Source organism: Hemiscyllium ocellatum, chromosome 5 (genome assembly GCF_020745735.1).
Source record: "Hemiscyllium ocellatum isolate sHemOce1 chromosome 5, sHemOce1.pat.X.cur, whole genome shotgun sequence".
Taxonomy (NCBI): Eukaryota; Metazoa; Chordata; class Chondrichthyes; order Orectolobiformes; family Hemiscylliidae; genus Hemiscyllium; species Hemiscyllium ocellatum.
In genome coordinates, this window is record NC_083405.1 from 64,923,988 (window position 1) to 64,942,460 (window position 18,473).

At 38.7% G+C, this 18,473-nt stretch overlaps 1 protein-coding gene across 2 annotated transcripts in view; it reads right to left on the minus strand.

Annotated features, from left to right (window-relative positions):
• Positions 1-18,473, minus strand: part of mocos (molybdenum cofactor sulfurase) — a 241,952-nt gene that overhangs the window by 60,144 nt on the left and 163,335 nt on the right. For both annotated transcript variants that reach the window (XM_060824831.1, XM_060824830.1), the window contains exon 9: positions 799-961. In XM_060824831.1, coding sequence (XP_060680814.1) covers positions 799-961 — 163 coding nt within the window. The remainder of the gene's footprint in view (positions 1-798; positions 962-18,473) is intronic.

Genomic DNA, 18,473 nt, shown 5'->3' on the forward strand with positions numbered 1-18,473 from the left:
TCTCTGTATTAACAGTTCAGTGATAATACTGAGACAGAGACCCCATCGCATTCCAGATAGTGAACATTTAAATTTCAATGCTTCAATCTCTCTGCAATATTGCTCACTCGTATTTGTGCAGTCTGACATTGTTTCTGTGCCTCTCAAAGATACTTTTAAAGGACTTGCAATCCAAATTTACAATGGCTTTCTATGAACTCTTCCCCTCCCAATCTCCAACTCCATGGCAGCATGAATCACATGAGCTTTACATCCAGCCAGAAATGTTAATTAACTTGCCTATTGACCCCCAATCCCATCCTATGTTGGAATTAAATAAGACAGTTTGAAGTATAATGATTTACAAAACTTGACATTACGTACAGAAGCATAACACCCTTAATTTATCCATTTATCCTAAATTAGAAAGACAATCCCAAAACATAACAATCTTAGAAATTTCATAACTTTAACAGTAATTAACTGGTCAACTTGTTCAAAGGTCTGAGTTCATATCACGGAATGCTAACCTTAGAAACACAATATTAGTTTGTTTCCACTGACAAGTATTTTATATTTTCTGCTTATTTAAAATTGAAATGTCAAAATCATATTGCAAAATGGTTACAGACTGAAGAAAACTTGCACAGAGACTTGCACAGAGGGGCTGTAATGTATTTGACTGAAGATTGGAAATTCCTGCCTAAAAACTGGCATGATCCAATGGGCTTAAATTGTCTTTTCTAGTAAATGTTTCTTATTTTTATGACTATTTTTAAGTTTGCTCAAATGCATCTAAGGGTTATTGGTTTGGCTAACCTTCTGCACTGATGGTCATGATCCCTTGCTCTAAGTCAATATGTGGATGAATCAAACATAATCTGGGCTCCTGCTTTTGGCTAAGACAGACAGCATTTTGGTTGACAATCATCCAGGTACGATCATATAATAAGCCATGCTTTCCAATAGGCCACTTCTTAACCTGTAAAGGAATAAAATAAATAGGATAAAAATGTTAAATATTAGTAAATTTTCTACACTGTATATACACTAAAAATCATGGTAAATAAGCCAAATCCATATTCATTCTTACAAATACATATATAATCACAAAATTAAATTGCTTTGTAACATCATAATAATTCATCTAAACAAAAACATTTTTGGAATATGGAAAGCATTGGCAAATCTGGCATTTATTGCCTTTTCTCAGTTGAAGGAACTGAACAAGTGACTTGCTCAGTTATTTCAGAGAGTTGTTAAGTGTCTACTACACTGCGTTGAGACTTTACTCCTGTCCATTGAAATCAATGTACAACAAAGAACCTGCTCAACAGATGATCATTTTTCAGCATGCAGGATAGATTATAAAATTTTACGTTATTGTCACCAATCACCCGCCAGTTTGGTAGCTGTGCAATAACATAAGGCTATTCTTATTATTCCATAGAAATTGTGATGACTGCTAATATAGGCAACTGTTGCCTGAACCACCAAATTATTCTGTCCAGCTTGCAATAAGATGTAGCCAAATAAATACTTAGATGTCAAAGGCAAAGCAGATGAAGGAGAGTAGATGATCTTGACTAATACGTAGAGTGGAATCTTCTTAGATCTGCAGGCTCAGCTTGGAGGTGGAACCAGAAGGCAATGCAGATATCTTAACATCTTTGGATCCAAGAGCCTACCTCTCGATGAACTTTCCAGAAATGGTCATCACCTGAATTGAATACCAGATCACAGGAACATGACCTGAAAATGTGTTGCTGGAAAAGCACAGCAGGTCAGGCAGCACCCAAGGAACAGGAGATTTGACGTTTCGGGCATAAGCCCTTCTTCAGATTCCTGAAGAAGGGCTTATGACCGAAACATTGAATCTCCTGTTCCTTGGATACTGCCTGACCTGCTGCGCTTTTCCAGCAACACATTTTCAGCTCTGATCTCCAGCATCTGCAGTCTTCACTTTCTCCACAGGAGCATGATGCCAATTTGAATAAATGACTGCTGATTTCTAAACAGTCTGGGGATACCTCCAGAAGTGACAGACAGAAAACATATTGTGTGCCAAGCATTGCATGTATTCTGAGGTGGTTGGCTGGACTGGGTTCTATGAGACCCCCTGTTCTTCCCTGCCCCAATGGAGCAGCAATGATCAGCAGTTGCAGGCAATCTCTCAGCTGATACCTGGGATAATGGAGTTGTCTTATGAGGAGGAAGTGAGAACTGCAGATGCTGGCGATCAGAGTCGAAGAATGTAGGTGTTGGAAAAGCACAGCCGGTCAGGCAGCATCTGAGGAATAAGAGAATCAATGTTTCGGGTGTAAGCCCTTCCTCAGGAAAGTTTGAGCTAATTAGACCTGAGACTCATCAATATTTAGAGGAATGAGGGGTGGCTTTGTTGAAATATGTAAGTTGCTGAGAAAATCTTGCAGGTGTATATTGTAGGAGGACTCCGCCTGTTGAGGAGTCCAGAACCACAGGACACAGGTGGAAAATTTGATATCTCCCATTTAATACTGAGGAAAGGAGAAACCTTATTGTCTCAGAGGGTAACTGTTCTGTACAATTTTTTTCCCCAGACAGTATGCAGTGAAAAAATCACTGAACATGTTCAAGACTAAATTGAATAGATTTTTGATCAGCAAGGGAGTTAAAGGTTTTCGGAGTGAAGGAATAGAAAACTGGGCATAAGGTCACAATCAATGTAATTGAGTAGTGAAGCTGGCTTAAGGGGCCTAACTCCTAGTCCTGAATGCTTGCTTTCCTATGTATAGGAACTATTGTGAGTCAAAATATTGATTTTTGGGAAATTTCAATTGTGGCAAAGCTGGTCTTTAGATTAGATTTCCTAAAGTGTGGAAACAGGCCCTTTGGCCCAACCAGTCCACACCGACCGTCCGAAGAGTAACCCACCCACACCCATTTCGCTCTGACTAATGCACCTTAACACTATGGGCAATTCAACATGGCCAATTCACCAAACCTGCACATCTTTGTGACTGTAGGAGGAAACCCACGCAGGCATGAGAAGAATGTGCAAACTTCACACAGACAGTTGCCCGAGGCTGGAATCGAACCTGGGACACTGGTGCTGTGAAGCAGCAGTCCTAACCACTGTGCCACCATACCGCCCTAGCAAAGGAATTTCAGCCTGATGTAGAAAGAACTGAGCTACCACTTTATGATATTCTTAAAGTGTTTTGAACTGTCCTTGCTTTAATGACACTTAACAATAAAATAAACCATATGTTCTGTTTATTTCTACATTTTGTAGAACATCATATTTTTATGAGCAGTCATATTCCTTGATTTGAGGATTCCATTTCAGCATTCTATGTTCACTCACTTCATCACTACGTCTAATAGAATCCTTTTTATTGCTGTTACATCTGAAACCACTTCAAAGCAGCTCACTTTCAAAAACAGCTTTGATGATCAAATACATACTAATCTAAAATGACATTTCAAAAAAAAATTAAAAACAGCTTCACAGCTATCCTCTGATTCACAAAACCAAACACCCAGCAAATACTGTTTTATTCGAAAACATAAATGATAATAGAAATGGCTACTAATTTAAATAAAACCTTGCTCACAAAGGACTTGGTCCTTCAGTGGAGCCAGATACACAATTTCCTGCAGGAATTCTACGGTTCATAGATCAAGCAATGGAAATGCCGAGAAATAGGACAAATCCTGCCTATTCAATTTCTTTGCGCTACCACAGATGTATTATCAAAGTTACATACAATGATTGACAGAAATTCCCCAAAGCACAAGCCTCAGCCTGTCATCAGCATTGATTCTGAACTTATGATAACATTTTACAAATTCCAGTGGTGGACCTTAGTTAACCTTGGTCGAATATTAAACTTTTGTGGGGGGGAGGAAACTTTGAAGTTCAACTTTGTCATACCAGCCTACACAGTCCCTTATCAAATTACAATGGCAGCTTGTTTGGAGAAAGGTGCATGTAGAGAGTGAGTGATCAGGTGAAGTTTGGGCAAGGGAGCATGGTAGGGGAAGAGCATGGGTAAGCAAGTTCAACAGAAACATGCAATTTTACTGCATCTTTGATGTCGGAAAAAAATCCTGAGGTATCTCATAAGTTATATGCAAAAAGAAAGGACACAATGATAAAATACTAGCAGACGGTCGTAATAAATATGGGCTTTTGGAATGTGCTAAGGAAGGAGAGAGGGATTTAGCATCTTGACAGGAAACAAGCTCACAATGGGAAACTTCTGGTGAGAGAGTTGTCTCTCAAAGGGATTAAGAAGTTTGGTCTGCAAAATCAAATCTTTACCTTACATTGCTATCAATCAAATCTATTACAGGTAATTCTTCTATAACGTGATGTTGCATTCTTGTGCACCGCATGTTACAGAAAAATTGCACTTTAGAAATGGTGCTTAAAGTGTTGACAATGCAATTGCATTACAACCAACACACTTTAGAAACAGTGCCCCCAATTTGTCAATCACATTATAGTGATTGCGTGTTAACGAAATGCATGTTATAGCAGAACAACCTCAATTTTAAAAAGATCCTAAAGATGTTAATCACACAATATACTTGATTCGGCATGATGCCTTTGCAACAAACATTTTGAGCAATCTGTGATAAAAATAAAAATTGATAGCCAAGCTCAGCAGGTTTAGTATCATCTGTGGAGACAAATCAGAGTTAACGCTTTAAATTGAGTGACCCTTTGTGATTGCAGAAAATGAATATTTACCCAGAAAGCCATTAATAATGTCAATCTGGGCTGAAAGCAGCTGAGGTTGTCCTTTTATGAGGCATTAACACAATTAACTACCTTAGTTTCACAGGAAAACCCCACAGGCACATGTTAATAGCTTTGGTAAATTGGTCTTAAAGTGTATTTTTGGACAGTGATGAAGCAGACAACTGCAATTCATTTTAAGCAAATGTACCATTGTCTCAAAGAAACAAATAAAATATGATACAATCAAAAGTCAGACAGAGGATGAATAACTATCCAGAGGATGAAGGGGGAATCAGTGATGAGGAGGGGACAATGCAGATTTAAGTAGACAGTGGGGGCTACTGGTGCAAAAATTAAGACTTATTTGAGAGATATTGGTAAATTAACACAATTTAACAATTTAGCATATTGGGCTTAACACTATTATTGCTATAAAATGGGTTCGCGTTAACTTTTATAATAGTTAATATCTGGTCCTACAAATTTTGATGATACTTGACATTTAACAGGATTAATTTCTCTGTGGTATAGATTTGATGACTGGAATATTTTCATTTATTATATGACATATTGCGGTATTAAAGTCACATGGAAAGAATTTTATAGGAATTTTCCAAAACATGTTTCTGCAGATCTGGAGACATTTTGTCACAGATTAGGTCCATTTGCAGCATCCAACAGAATAACCGCAGGATCATGAAAATTATTTTATTCCTGACTGACAGATCAAAGACATGAACCTCTTTTCCATCAGTTATCATAGGTAAGAATAATCCTCATATGAAAAATAAATTCAGAATACTTAGTATGACAGGCAGTAATCCAGTAAATTATTGGAACAAATGACAAATTAATATGTGGACTGAAATAAAAATAGCAATAAAATTTAGGAGGTGACACTCACCTGATTTTTTAAATACTCTTCTAAAATTACTAAGCCATCATGAGATATTATGATATATTGGAACTAAATCTGGCCATACCTGTAAAGGGGTGATGGGTCATTCACTAGTACCTGTTCACTGTAACAGAGACAAGAATCCAATGCTTCCATGCCTGTTTTAAGTGATTGCAGATTCTATCCAGCACTAAATGTTGTTGAATGGTTGGAAGCCTTAGCAAAGGTCTAATATTGTGAGAGGCTAATTATATGTTCAAGCTAGTTTGCATTCTGGCTGCCATACAGGAAGTGATCCTGACCTCAGAAACAATGAATAATGGTGTGAGGAAAAACTGGATGTCAAGGTTTGGAAATATTGCATTGGTGGCCTTGGTGGATTTGGAAAGAAAAAAATGTCCTATATCCAAAAGAAGCCCAGGAAATCCTTAAGATATAGGCTCAGAAAACAGTGAGGCAAAAGTGAGTACTGCAGATGCTGGAGATCAGAATCAAGATTAGACTGGTGCTGGAAAAACACAGATGGTCAGGCAGTATCGGAGGAGCAGGAAAACCGGAGTTTCGGGCAAAAGCCCATCATCAGGAATGAGGCTGTGAGCCTCGGAGCGGAGAGATAAATGGGAAGAGGGTGGGGCTGGACAGAAGGTAGCTGAGAGTGCAATAGGTGGATGGAGGTGGTGAAGGCGATAAGTCCAAGAGGAGGGTGGAGCGGATAAGTGGGAAGAAGGACTGACAGAGGGGACAGGTCATGAAGGCAGTGCTGAACTGGAAGGTTAGAACTGGGGGAAGGGGACTTCACCAATTTCCTCATTTCCCCTCCTTCCAACCTTCCAGCTCAGCACTGCCCTCATGACCTGTCCCATTTGTTAATCTTCCTTCCCACCTATCCGCTCCACCCTCCTCTCCCACCTATCACCTTCACCTCCACCTCCATTCACCTATTGCACTCTCAGCTACCTTCCGTCCAGCCTCATCCCCCTCCCATTTATTTGTCCACCCCTGATGCTCTCAACCTCATTCCTGATGATAGGCATTTGCCCAAAACGTCGATTTTCCTGCTCCTCGGTTGCTGCCTGACCTCTGTGCTTTTCCAGCACCACTCTATTCTTGACTCAATAGACAGTGAGACCAGCTATCCATGGAATACCAAGAGAAAGCCCTGAGGGCCTGAATGCAATGTTGCAAGCAGTTCAATTATGCCACAGTAGTGGTCAAAGACAGTGAATTGATACGGAAACAATACTTAGCAGCTGATGATTGATGATTAGCTTGATCTGGTAATAACTAGTTAAGTTAGATTAATAACTACTTTTTGTAGGTAAGATATATGTGATGAACATTGTGATATACTGTAGTGCAATTACCTGAAGGGTAGATGCCCATGCTAAAGTCCTGCCAATTCTGAGGTGTGTCATAACATATCTGAACAGGTTGATTGAAAATGCACATATCTGATGAATGTGTATGTGCTAGTTTCCTACAGGAACAACTTAGCTGGGAGCATGGTGAATTCTGGAGCACAGGCCCTCAGCACATCAGCAGGATGTCATTGTGGCTTGTTGCCTTTAGTGCATTCAATATTAAGCAAAGAAAAACAAATGGACTGAGTAATGACATCTGTGTTTGTGGATACCTTAGAAGAAACCACGGACATGGTCATACCTGTTAATTATATCATGAATAGATGCAAGTGACGGGTTGGGGGTACAAATACTGTATGTCTCAAGTGAAGTTGGGCAGACATGATATTCAGTCAGTGATTGAGCCACTGAGCCACTTAGATGCTGTAACACTCACCAGTCTATACCATTCATGATAAAACAACCTGCTTGATTGACACCCTTCCAGTACTTCCTGAGATCACAAAATGTACTATATAAATACAACTCTTCCTTTTTCATTTTTATGCTAATTGCATTGTTAGAATTGTGAGTCAGCTTTTAAGTACCAATCCTATTACCTAGCTCCCTTTTTTTTAAAATGGCAAAGCATTGTGCTTTAAATGTGTGTTTATTTCACAAATACACCATGTGGAAGAAAAAAATCTTCAAATCACTAGTTTTGCTTGAACTATGTTAATTTTAAACTGATTTCCTCTAGCCTTAAGTTAAATATTTAACTGCCACATTATGCATGCCTTTTTGCAGTTTAAATATTTGAATTGTGCTCTCTTGCAACTATGTGTATTCCCATTAGAAAATATGCAATTCAGTTGGCCAATTTTCATAATCATCAGCCCTGGAAGTTACTTTTGTCCTCGAATCCCATCAGTAATACATATGAGATGCCACAGGAAGTCAATAATAGCTTTCAATGTAAAAACAATTAATTCACTTTTTTAATAAAGCTGGGATAAACTAATTGAAGAATATTGAAATTTTGAAGTAAACTATTAACTCTTCAGAGCTTGGTGGCAGTTGTCAGACATTATGTGTCTTGGGAACATGTAATTTTTTGTGTTTCCATTTCAAAATACTGTGGTGAAATAAGTACATTACAGCACTAAAGTTTGTCAAATATCAGTGGCAGGTTTATTATAGTAATGTTCATCATAAATTTCAAAAATATGTACTTCAAATCCAATGTAATTCAAATTTGAAAGTTTATCTTTGCCTCTTTCCTTTTGTTTCCCACCCATTTTCTTGCAACTATATAAGTACAATTTTATATATGTTTTTATATTTTTTGGGACATTGGGATTTGTCTGAGGGTGTAATACTTCTGTGTCATCCTAAAATTAAGAAGCAATGCAACACAAAATGAGGAAAAATGCAGATACTGAAAGGCTTTTTGTTTTCTGACAACCTCCATCACAGTTTATCTGCCCCATGCTTCTATACTACAGAGGCATAGCTTGTTTCTTCTCTACCTCCCACATGCAAATGACAATATTCACATGGATGTGCAAGAGGAAGAGACTAGCAGAAGGAGTCTGGCTCACCAGAAGAGTTCCTATCTGTATTAATGCTACGTTCTGGGCTGAGATATATCAGAAGCTGCTGAATTCAAGAAATGACGACAAAGTCCTCCAGATTCCTGTCATGGGAGGGTATAGCCGTACAGTTAAAAAAAAGTTAAACATGTTACACAGATGCAAGCAATGTTAGTTTTCTGGGCTCCTCTGACAAATCTTATAACTGGCTTCAGCATGCATCTGATTGAAGTCTTTGCCACTTCCAATATTCACATTTTAATGAAAATATTAAATCTAATTTGAGATTATTATACTAACAGAGTTCTTCAATAATAGTGATGTCACAGCAAAAGAAGAGTAGTCGAGAATTTGGATGCAATAAAAAAATGAATTATGTAAAAGATTAGCAATACTCAAAAGTAGAAAAGCTACCCTGTCTGAAGGGATGCATGTTAGGTTGCTGAGGGAAGTAGAGGTGAAAATGGTGGAAGCTCTAACCACAATCTTACAATTCTCCCAAGTAGGAGAATGGTGGTATAGGACTGGAGGAATGCAAACACTCTAAACCTATTCAAAAAGAGAGGAATAAACCAAATCTGGCATATACAGGCTACTCAATGTTGCAAATGGGGTAACATTTGGAGAATATCACCCAAAAGTTGCTACTTTAAATATTGAGTCAGTAGAAAGAAAGCCTGGATATGTTTGTTGAGGCAAACTGCTTTGACTAAATTCAATAAGTTCCTTCAAGCCATTTGCTCACAATAAGTTAGCAACAGTTCCAATTGGAAGCCACTTAGGCTAAGGAAATTTCTGACCCAATAGATTGGGAGCAGCAATATGCTAAAACAATTGGAAGCATTGGTTTGTTCTCCAAATTTCCACTGTAGTGACATATTGCAAAACTTGTAAGACAACTTGTTTAAATGGATTTATCTAGAAGAGGTATGTTTGGTTCTTTGTGCTACATTTGCATAGAGCATTATGATGTATAAGTAATGGGTTTGACTGTTTTTGCCCAGGGTGTGAATGAGGATGACAGGGAGTCCTGCACATGACCTGCAGGTTTCTTTACCTACTTGTTCCAATGAAATTCACTATTAATGTCTCTACATAGCACACTATCAGTAGAATGCTAACACAGTGATACTTATTTTCACCTACGTATTGTCACTGTTTCATGTTACTGTCACATAAAAGTACTGCTGTGAGAACATGTGTATACCATTAATTTTCCATGTGGTTTGCATTCTGACTTATTGTCCAATGTGCAAATTTGCATTCTGCTGTGAATTAATTTGATTCAGCACATTCATTTTTATTGAATTGCAAACTGGAATTTGTTCAGTCACAAAGAAATATAGAAATAGGTCGTTGACTTACTCTGCTTAAGAACTTCCTTCAACATGGTCACAGTCATCAAATTTTGAACTTGTCATTGAATATAAAATTTACAATGCGGCAAGATATGACCATGCGTGCTTTCACTCATCTTAATTTTGATGGGTTTTTTCTTGTTTGGAGATGGTGCTCTTAGTCAAGGAATACCACATTTTATTATTTTCAGGTGTGGGGACTGAAATTTACAATTTTTAAAGGTTTTGCAGTTTAGATTATTGAGTTCTACATTGACCTTGTTTCTTTCCCTTGGAATTCTCATGTATCATTGATTTAATGGCTTTCATCACTAATTAGTAAGGTGATTGTCTCTGTTACCTTATTTGTGTGAACTAAGTTCTTGAGGTCATTTCTGAGATGTTGGACAGTGTTATTTATGTGGCTGGACATAAATTCAGTTTCAACTTAAATTTGGTGAACCGAACTAATGAATTTTTCAACTACTTTTGGTCTTAATATTGTTGGATAACTGATGGGATATAAATTTGTGAAACTTGGTAATATCAAGCTTTGGCTATGATTTTGTGTGTGAATAGTGCACTGATGTGTGATGTTTAGGATGACAGGTTCCCGCTTGGCTGACTTTCACGTGGATGTCGGGTGAGGAGTTGCCTCGTTTTTGAGGGAAGAAAATGGGAATCACCTGTGATTTTAAGTTGTGGAGAACAAAATTGAACTTGTCGTCCCAGCTGGTTCTGTTTGAAGTACTGGATAATTACTTTGGAGCTGCCACTGACAAGATCTGAACTGGACCACTGTGTGATGACTGGATAGAAGAGCAAGTTGGAAAGTTGGAAATCTGCTGCAACTACCTCACCACCTCTTGGCCCACCATCTATAAGACTTGCAGTCAGGAATATAATTGCATATTTTCCATTTGCTTGGATGAAAGCAATTCCAACATTTGAGAAACTACACCACACAGGACAAAATAGCCTACTTGAAAAGTACCTTAGTTTCTACTGCTCTGTGCATGCTGCATGGAAGGTGCAAAGCAGCAATTTGATACGCCTTCTTTTTTAGATTAGATTCCCTACAGTGTGGAAACAGGCCCTTCGGCCCAAGCAGTCCACAGAGACCCTCTGAAGAGCAACCCACCCAGACCCATTCCCCCTGACTAATGCACCTAACTGTATGGGAATTTAGCATGACCAATTTACCTACCCTCACATCTTTGGACTGTGGGAGGAAACCGGAGCACCTGGAGGAAACCCACGGAGACACGGGGAGAATGTGCAAACTCCACACAGACAGTCACCCAAGGTGGGGATTGAACCCGAGTCCCTGGCGCTGTGCGGCAGCAGTGCTAACCACTGTGCCACCCCAGCAGCTTCCAAACTCATGATCAAAAAGGCAGCAGATGTGTGGGAGCACCTTACAAGTGCCTATCCAAGATCCATACCTTTTACACTCTTTCTGCGTCAGAATTTTTACATTTTAGACGGCAGTGATTCAGACAGGTGGATCACATCTTGAGGGCAGTTTTGAGTGAGTAACAAATGTGGGCTAAGTCATTGGCCCCCGAGGCCATTAGACTTTTTCCTAATTTTGTTCAAAGGTAATTTATTATTTTCAACTTTGAACCCTTAAAAGAAAAATACCAAATAAGACTAGCTAATACCTTTAGCTTGTCTGTGTTTCTGTGGCTGAAGGCTGTCCTCCTGTGTAAATGGGGTTTTTTTGGGAAGCATGCAATTCTAGGAATGTGTTCTCTTTCCATTGTCTGATTCCATCCCTGATCCAATGTACCAAGCATTATTCAGTTGCAGATTCATTGGCTTAGAGTCTTAATCAGTATGGGCTTCATGTTGCTGTGGAGATTGGTTAGTTCTCCCAAGTTATTTTTTTAATTCAGTACTTTTCTTCTCTAGCAAACCTGCTAAATATTGTCTGTCTTTACATCCATTTATCCCCTGAATACCTTGTTGGTCAGATATTTTCATAATGGAATTGGACATTCAGTATCTTAATCTCTTCCATACAAATGCTCAACCTGATATAGTTTCAAGTGCTGGCCTTTATCTGCCAGCTTAAGTGTTGCTCATTGCCGATTACATGTGGCAATGGAAGTTCATCATTCATGAGATCAGAGTTCACTTGTATTGAAGCAGAAGAATTTAATACGTCTGTAATTCCTTAGGGTGGAAGAAGATTGTATGATCTGTGATTTTTCAATATCTCCCCTTCTATTTTCAGCAAACTTGAAATATCATTTTTAGGATTGATATGTTTGGAATTTTTTTTAAAGATTCAGATCTAATACAGAAGCGCTATTCTTCATATGATCTACTACATAAGAAACTTGTTGTGATCAGTGGCTATGACACAACCCTTGTATCTAATAGTTGAGAAAGCTTGGTTTGCAGGTTGTGACAAAATATGTCATGTTTGATCTCTGAACAAAACAGGTTGGACTAGTTGACGCACATGGTCAAGTTACATGACATATAATAGTAAGTGAAGCTGATCATTAAGTTGGAATTGTGAAAAATAATTTGAAGGTCAAATGTTACTTCTGTGAAACAAATTTGTTTTGATACTTGACCAAATCTATTCATGACTGGTTTTCTCAAGCAGAGAGATGAAATTTTATTTACTTCTTGTCTATCCTACTGAAAATTGACATCTTGAAAAATGTTCACATAAAGGTGGATAAATCCTGGGGACCTGATCAGGTGTACCCCAAAACTCTGGGAAGTTAGGGTGCCTTGCTGAGATATTTGTATTATTGATGGCCACAGATGAGGTGTCAGAAGATTGGAAGTTGGCTAATGTGATGCCACTATTTAAGGAAGGTGATAAGGAATAGCCTGGGAACTATAGACCGGTGAGCCTGATATCAGTGGTGGGCAGAATCCTGAGGGATAGGATTTACATGTATTTGGAACGGCAAGGACAGATAGGGACAGTCAATATCGCTTTGTTAGTGGGAAATCATATCTCATGAACTTAACTGAGTTTTTCAAAGAAGTAACAAAGAGGATTGGTGAGGGAGAGTGGTCTATATGGATTTCAGTAAGGTGTTCGATGAGGTTCCTCAAGGTAGACTGGTTAGCAAGGTTAGATCACCCGGAATAGAGGGAGAACTAGCTGTTTGGATACAGTCAGAGGGTGGGGGTGAGAACATAGGAGGTATGGCTAGTAAGTTTGTAGATGACACCAAAATTGGAGGTTTCGGGGACAGCACAGAAGGTTACCTCAGTGGCCAACGGGATTTTGATCAGATGGGCTGACGGACAGTGGAGTGGCAGATGGAGTTTAATTTAGATAAATGTGAGGTGCTCCATTTTGGAAAGACAAATCAGTGCAGAACATATACACTTAATGCTAAAGTCTTGGGGAGTGTTGCTGAACAATGAGATCTTGGAATAGAGGTTCATAGTTCTTGAAAGTGGAGTCACAGGTAGAATAGTAATTTTTCTAAAATAAAATAGTAATTTATTGTCAATTGTATTTTTACAAAAATTACAGTGAAAAGTGTTTAAATCACCATACTCCAATGCCAGGTAGACATGACAGTGAAGAAGACATTTAGAATGCTTTCCTTTATTGGTCAGTGCACTGAGTATAAGAGTTGGAAGGTCGTGTTGCGGCTGTGCAAGACATTGATAAGGCCACTTTTGGAAGACTGTATGCAATTCTGGTCTCCTTGCTATAGGATGTTGTGAAACTTGAAAGGGTTCAGAAAAGATTTACAAGCATGTTGCCAGAGGTGAAGGGTTTGAGCTATAGAAAGAGACTGAATAAACTGGGAATATTTTCCCTGGAGCGTTGGAGGCTGACAGGTGATCTTATAGAAGTTTACAAAATCATGAGATGCATGGATAGGTTTCTTTTCCAGGGTGGGGGAATCCAAAGCTAGAGAGTATAGGTTTAAGGTAAGAGGGGAAATATTTAAAAGCGACCTAAGGGGCAGCTTTTTCACACAGAGGGTAGTGCATGTATTGAATGAGCTGCCAGAGGAAGTGGTGGAGGCTGGTACAATTACAACATTTTATTAGAAAGGGTTTAGAGGGATATGGGTTAAATTCTGGCAAATGGGACCAGATTTATTTAGGATTTCTGATTGGCATGGATGAGTTGGACTGAATGATTTGTTTCCATACTATATATCTCTATGACGCTAAGTAACACAGAGCAGATTAATTAAGAGTAACGCAACTGGTGGTACCTGTGTGGTTTTTCAAATGGCATTTATTAAACTACCACATAGAAGATATGGTAGTAAAATTGAAACTTATTCAATTGATGAGGCATTGGCTCCATTGATGCAATACTGGCTAAGGGAAAGAAACCAAAGGATTGTAGTCACAAATTGCTCTGTCAGAATGGGGAGACTGAATCAGTGGCATACCTCAGGGGTTAGTATTACAACCATTTCTCTTGGCATTTACTAATGACGTGAATACAGTGCATAGTTAAAATGTCTTGAAAACTCAAACATAGGAATTTTAATAAATAGGGTGGTGCAGAATAAAGGACTTCAGAAGGACATGGACAGACAATGAAGTGAAAAGTATTTAGTGATTCATTTTGGTAGGAAGAATGAAAAAAGGCCATATGGGTTAAATGGTATAATTTTAAAGAGGGTGCAGGAATAGTGCAGCCTGGGGTGTAATCCATAAATCTCTGAAGGTAACCAGATAAGTAGAGAATTTTGTTAAAAAGGCATATAGGATCCTGGACTTTAGTTCGGAAGTGGGTGTGGGATTCCACAATTTTGACCCAGTAACAGTGGAAGAATGGCGATATAGTTCCAAGTCAGGTGGTTTCTGGCTTGGATTGGAACTTGCAGGAGGTGGTGTTCTAATGCATCTGCTGCCATTCTTCTTAAATATGGTAGAGGTACTAGTTTGGAAGGTGCTACCAAAGCAGTCTGAGTGAGTTGCTTCAGTGAATCTTATAAATGGTACTCATTACTGCCACGGTTGAAGGTCTAGGGAATGAATGTTGAAGGTCTTAGATGGTGTCAAGCTTTTTGCGTGTTTTTGGAACTGCACTCATCCAGGCAAGATGAAAGTATTCCATCACACTCCTGACTTATTCCTTGTAGATAGTGGACAGGTTTTGGGGAGTTACCAGGATGAGTTAATTACTGGGGAACTCTCAGCTGCCCAACTGCTTTTGCAGATAGAGTATATACATGGCTGGTCCAGTTTAATTTCTGGTCAATGGTAACTCTGAGGATGTTGATGTGGAATTACGTGATGGTAATGCAATTGACAATCAAGAGATAATGGTTAGATTCTTTCTTGTTGGAAATGGTTATTGCCTTGCACTTGTGTAGTAAGAATGTTGCTTCCTAACCTTTTGCCCAAGCTTGAATGTTGTTCCTGTCTTGCTACATATGTACAGCTATTACTTCCATATCTGAAGAGTTGAGAACAGTACTGAAGATTATGCAGTCATCAGTCAACATCCTTACATCTGACTTATCAATGATGTTTCCTCAATTGTGAAATTGAAAATAGTTGGGCCTCGGATACAATCCTGAGGAAAATTTGCAGTCATGTCTCACAACTAAAATGAATCGCCTCCATAAACTATAGCCACCTTCCTTTGTGTAGGTATGTCTCCAATCAATGCAGTGTTTTCTTCCTAATTACCACTGACTTCAGAATTGCCAAAGCTCGTTTATGTTTACCCTTGGTCAAATGCTACCTTGATGTCATTTTCACTTCATATTTTGAACTAATATCCTTGGTACATGTATGGACCAAAATTCTAGCGAGGTCTGTTCAGTGCCCTGCTATAATCCGAATAAGCATCTGTAAACAGGATATTGCTGAGTAAATGCCACTTTATAGCTGTGCCAACAATCCCTTCCATTACCTTAGATGCATTGGAGTAGAATAATGGAGTAGCAATTGGCTTGGCTTTTTACATTCTGCTTTTTCAAGGAGAAGACTTACCAGGTCAATTTTACATATTGTTATGAAAGTGCCAGTGTTGTTGCTGTACTGGAACAATTTGTCCATGGGTGCAGCTAGTTCTGATGCACAAGGCTGAGTTCTGTTCAGTGCTATTTCCAGAATACTTTCAGGATCCATACCTTTACAGCATTCAAGGCTATCAGCCATTTCTTGACATCATGTGAAGTGATTTGTATTGTCTGAAGGCTTGCGTTTCATGACGCTGGTCAATACTTTAAGTGCTGTTCAATCCAGTGAAGTTTCTTGCTGGTGGCAGTGATATTAATTACTTCTGAAGTCACCTACCCCAACACTTTATGCACAGAACACCAAATCCTAGTCCACACATTGATTATGTAGATTTAATAATACTTATTTTGTAGGTGTTTGTATCAGTACTCTGAAAATGTAGATACTTAATCAAATTCTGTAATTTAATGTAATCAAATTGTATTTAGTTTACGACAGCACAAATAAATAGTAAACGGAATGAAAATATCTTTTACAACATTGGCAGATGTCTTTTTCACAAGTCCCATTTAGAAGAGGCTTGCAATTGCAACTGAAAACAAAGTCTGAGCCTACCATTAGGTCAAACACAAGGTATTTTGGTGGTCTGAAAAGGATAAGTGATCTTGTTGTACAGAAACAATAGAAGACTCTAGAGATGTAACTATGTTGAGAATCAAGAGCTTCACTACATGGTATGAAAGAGCACTACCAGAGGAAGATGAGATTGTTGTATCAACTATGATTAAACTTCAGAAAGCATCACCAATAGAGTTGTAAACTCATTCCCTAAAGATAGTTAAATTCAAATTCAGTTTGTAACAGAAATGCTGGAAATGCTATTAAGATACCTGGTTGCCTTGTTGATTTTATTCTTGTTGGATCAAGAGTTAAGAATAAACTCACCTTCAATAAGCCAAGAAATATAAGAAAGCATTTAACTTGCCTTACCTCCAAAGCCTCCATTTTTAATTTTCCCATAAATCTCTTGAGCTCAGGCCTCTCCTACATCAGACCTTTTGCCCTTGCAGTTTGTCATAGACCATCCCCAAGGGTGTCCAGCTGCAATGTTCTGCTGCTAGAACAGAGCTAGAAAGTGTTACTTGAATCCTGAGGACCTTCATTTCCTCAACCTTGTCAAATTAATTTGCCACTTTCATTCTCACTGACGTTCCCCCTGTACATTTCAGCCCATACGTCTTGTTAAAGTTTAGGATAATATTGCCTCGCTTATGATGAAATAGAGCATTTTGCCATGAGTAACCGGTAAATAAGACTCCTATGTCCACATTTGCAATGCTAAAAAAATGACTCACTGTGGATCTCTGAGCTTCATAAGTTGAAATATGAAACTTTTCTGGATATGCCAAAGTATTGCACTTTTTTTTCTAACTACTGCATTTGTGTCATTTATGCTTATAACTTAAGGGAGATAATGCATGAAAGCAAGATTTAAGGCTATTTACCACATTGTAAATTATTTAAATTAGATATAGGATTACATTTTTGATCCGTCTGATTTCTTGACAGAATTTGATTTACTATTGAATCACAAAGCTAATAAAGCTCTGAGTGAACACAAAAACTCGAAGTGTTTGCAAATGAATCATAACAGGACTGAGGATGCATTAACTATGAGACTCCTGAACTAATGGCCCAGAATGCTGTGAAACTAGTGGCAACTGTAGAACCCAATTTACACATAAAACTTCATTATTTCATAGATGAATGAAATGTTTGTGCCATGGTGCTGTTTCCCTTCCTGAAACAGCGAAAAGAGAGGGCCGCTCCATCTTGATGTGCCCACAACAACTTCAAACAATTATGAATTAAAAATGACCATTGCTGTTCAGCTATAGAGCTGCCTGTGGCTGGAGCTCTGAGCAGGTAGGAAGTTGAGGCCTCAAAGCATGTCTGAAGTGCTAGAAATCCAGTTTGCCTCCAGCCAGCTGGCCTGTTTATGATGCCAAGGGACCAAAGGTCAATTGGAAACTTTAAATAGATCTTTTAGAATTTATCTGTTACTCACTTTAATTTACTACCCACCCAACCACTTCTGTCTACATAAAAACGGAAAGAACTGTGTAAATCAGAAACAAAATAGAAGTTGTTGGAAAAGCTCAGTAGGTCTAGCAGCGTCTATGAAGAGAAATCAAACTTAATCTTTCTGGTCTGGTGACCTTTCTCAGAATTGATGGCAGCTAGGAAAATGTTGGTTTATATGTAGAATATAGGGTGGGGGCAGGGGGTATAAATGGTAGGAGGTAGAGCCCAAAGAGAGAGAAGAACAGTTTGATGGGCAAGAGAAGCGATAACAATCTGAGGGTGGGTGAATAGCTGTTAATTGAAACAGTGGCTGACAATACGTAGTGTGTAATGGCAGACAACGTGATAACAAGGCCTGGTGTGTGAGGTAGGGGGCTAGGACATGGGGGAGTACAAGCCCTAAAATTACTGAACTCGATACTGAGTCCAGAGGGCTTCAGGGACCCTAAGTGGAAAACTTGTGCTGAACTTCGCTGAAACACTGCAGCAAGCCTGAGACAGAGATGTTTGTCAGCGAACAAGGTGGTGTGCTAAAGTGGCAGGCAACTGGAAACTCAGAGTCTCTTTTACAGGCAGGACATAGATGTT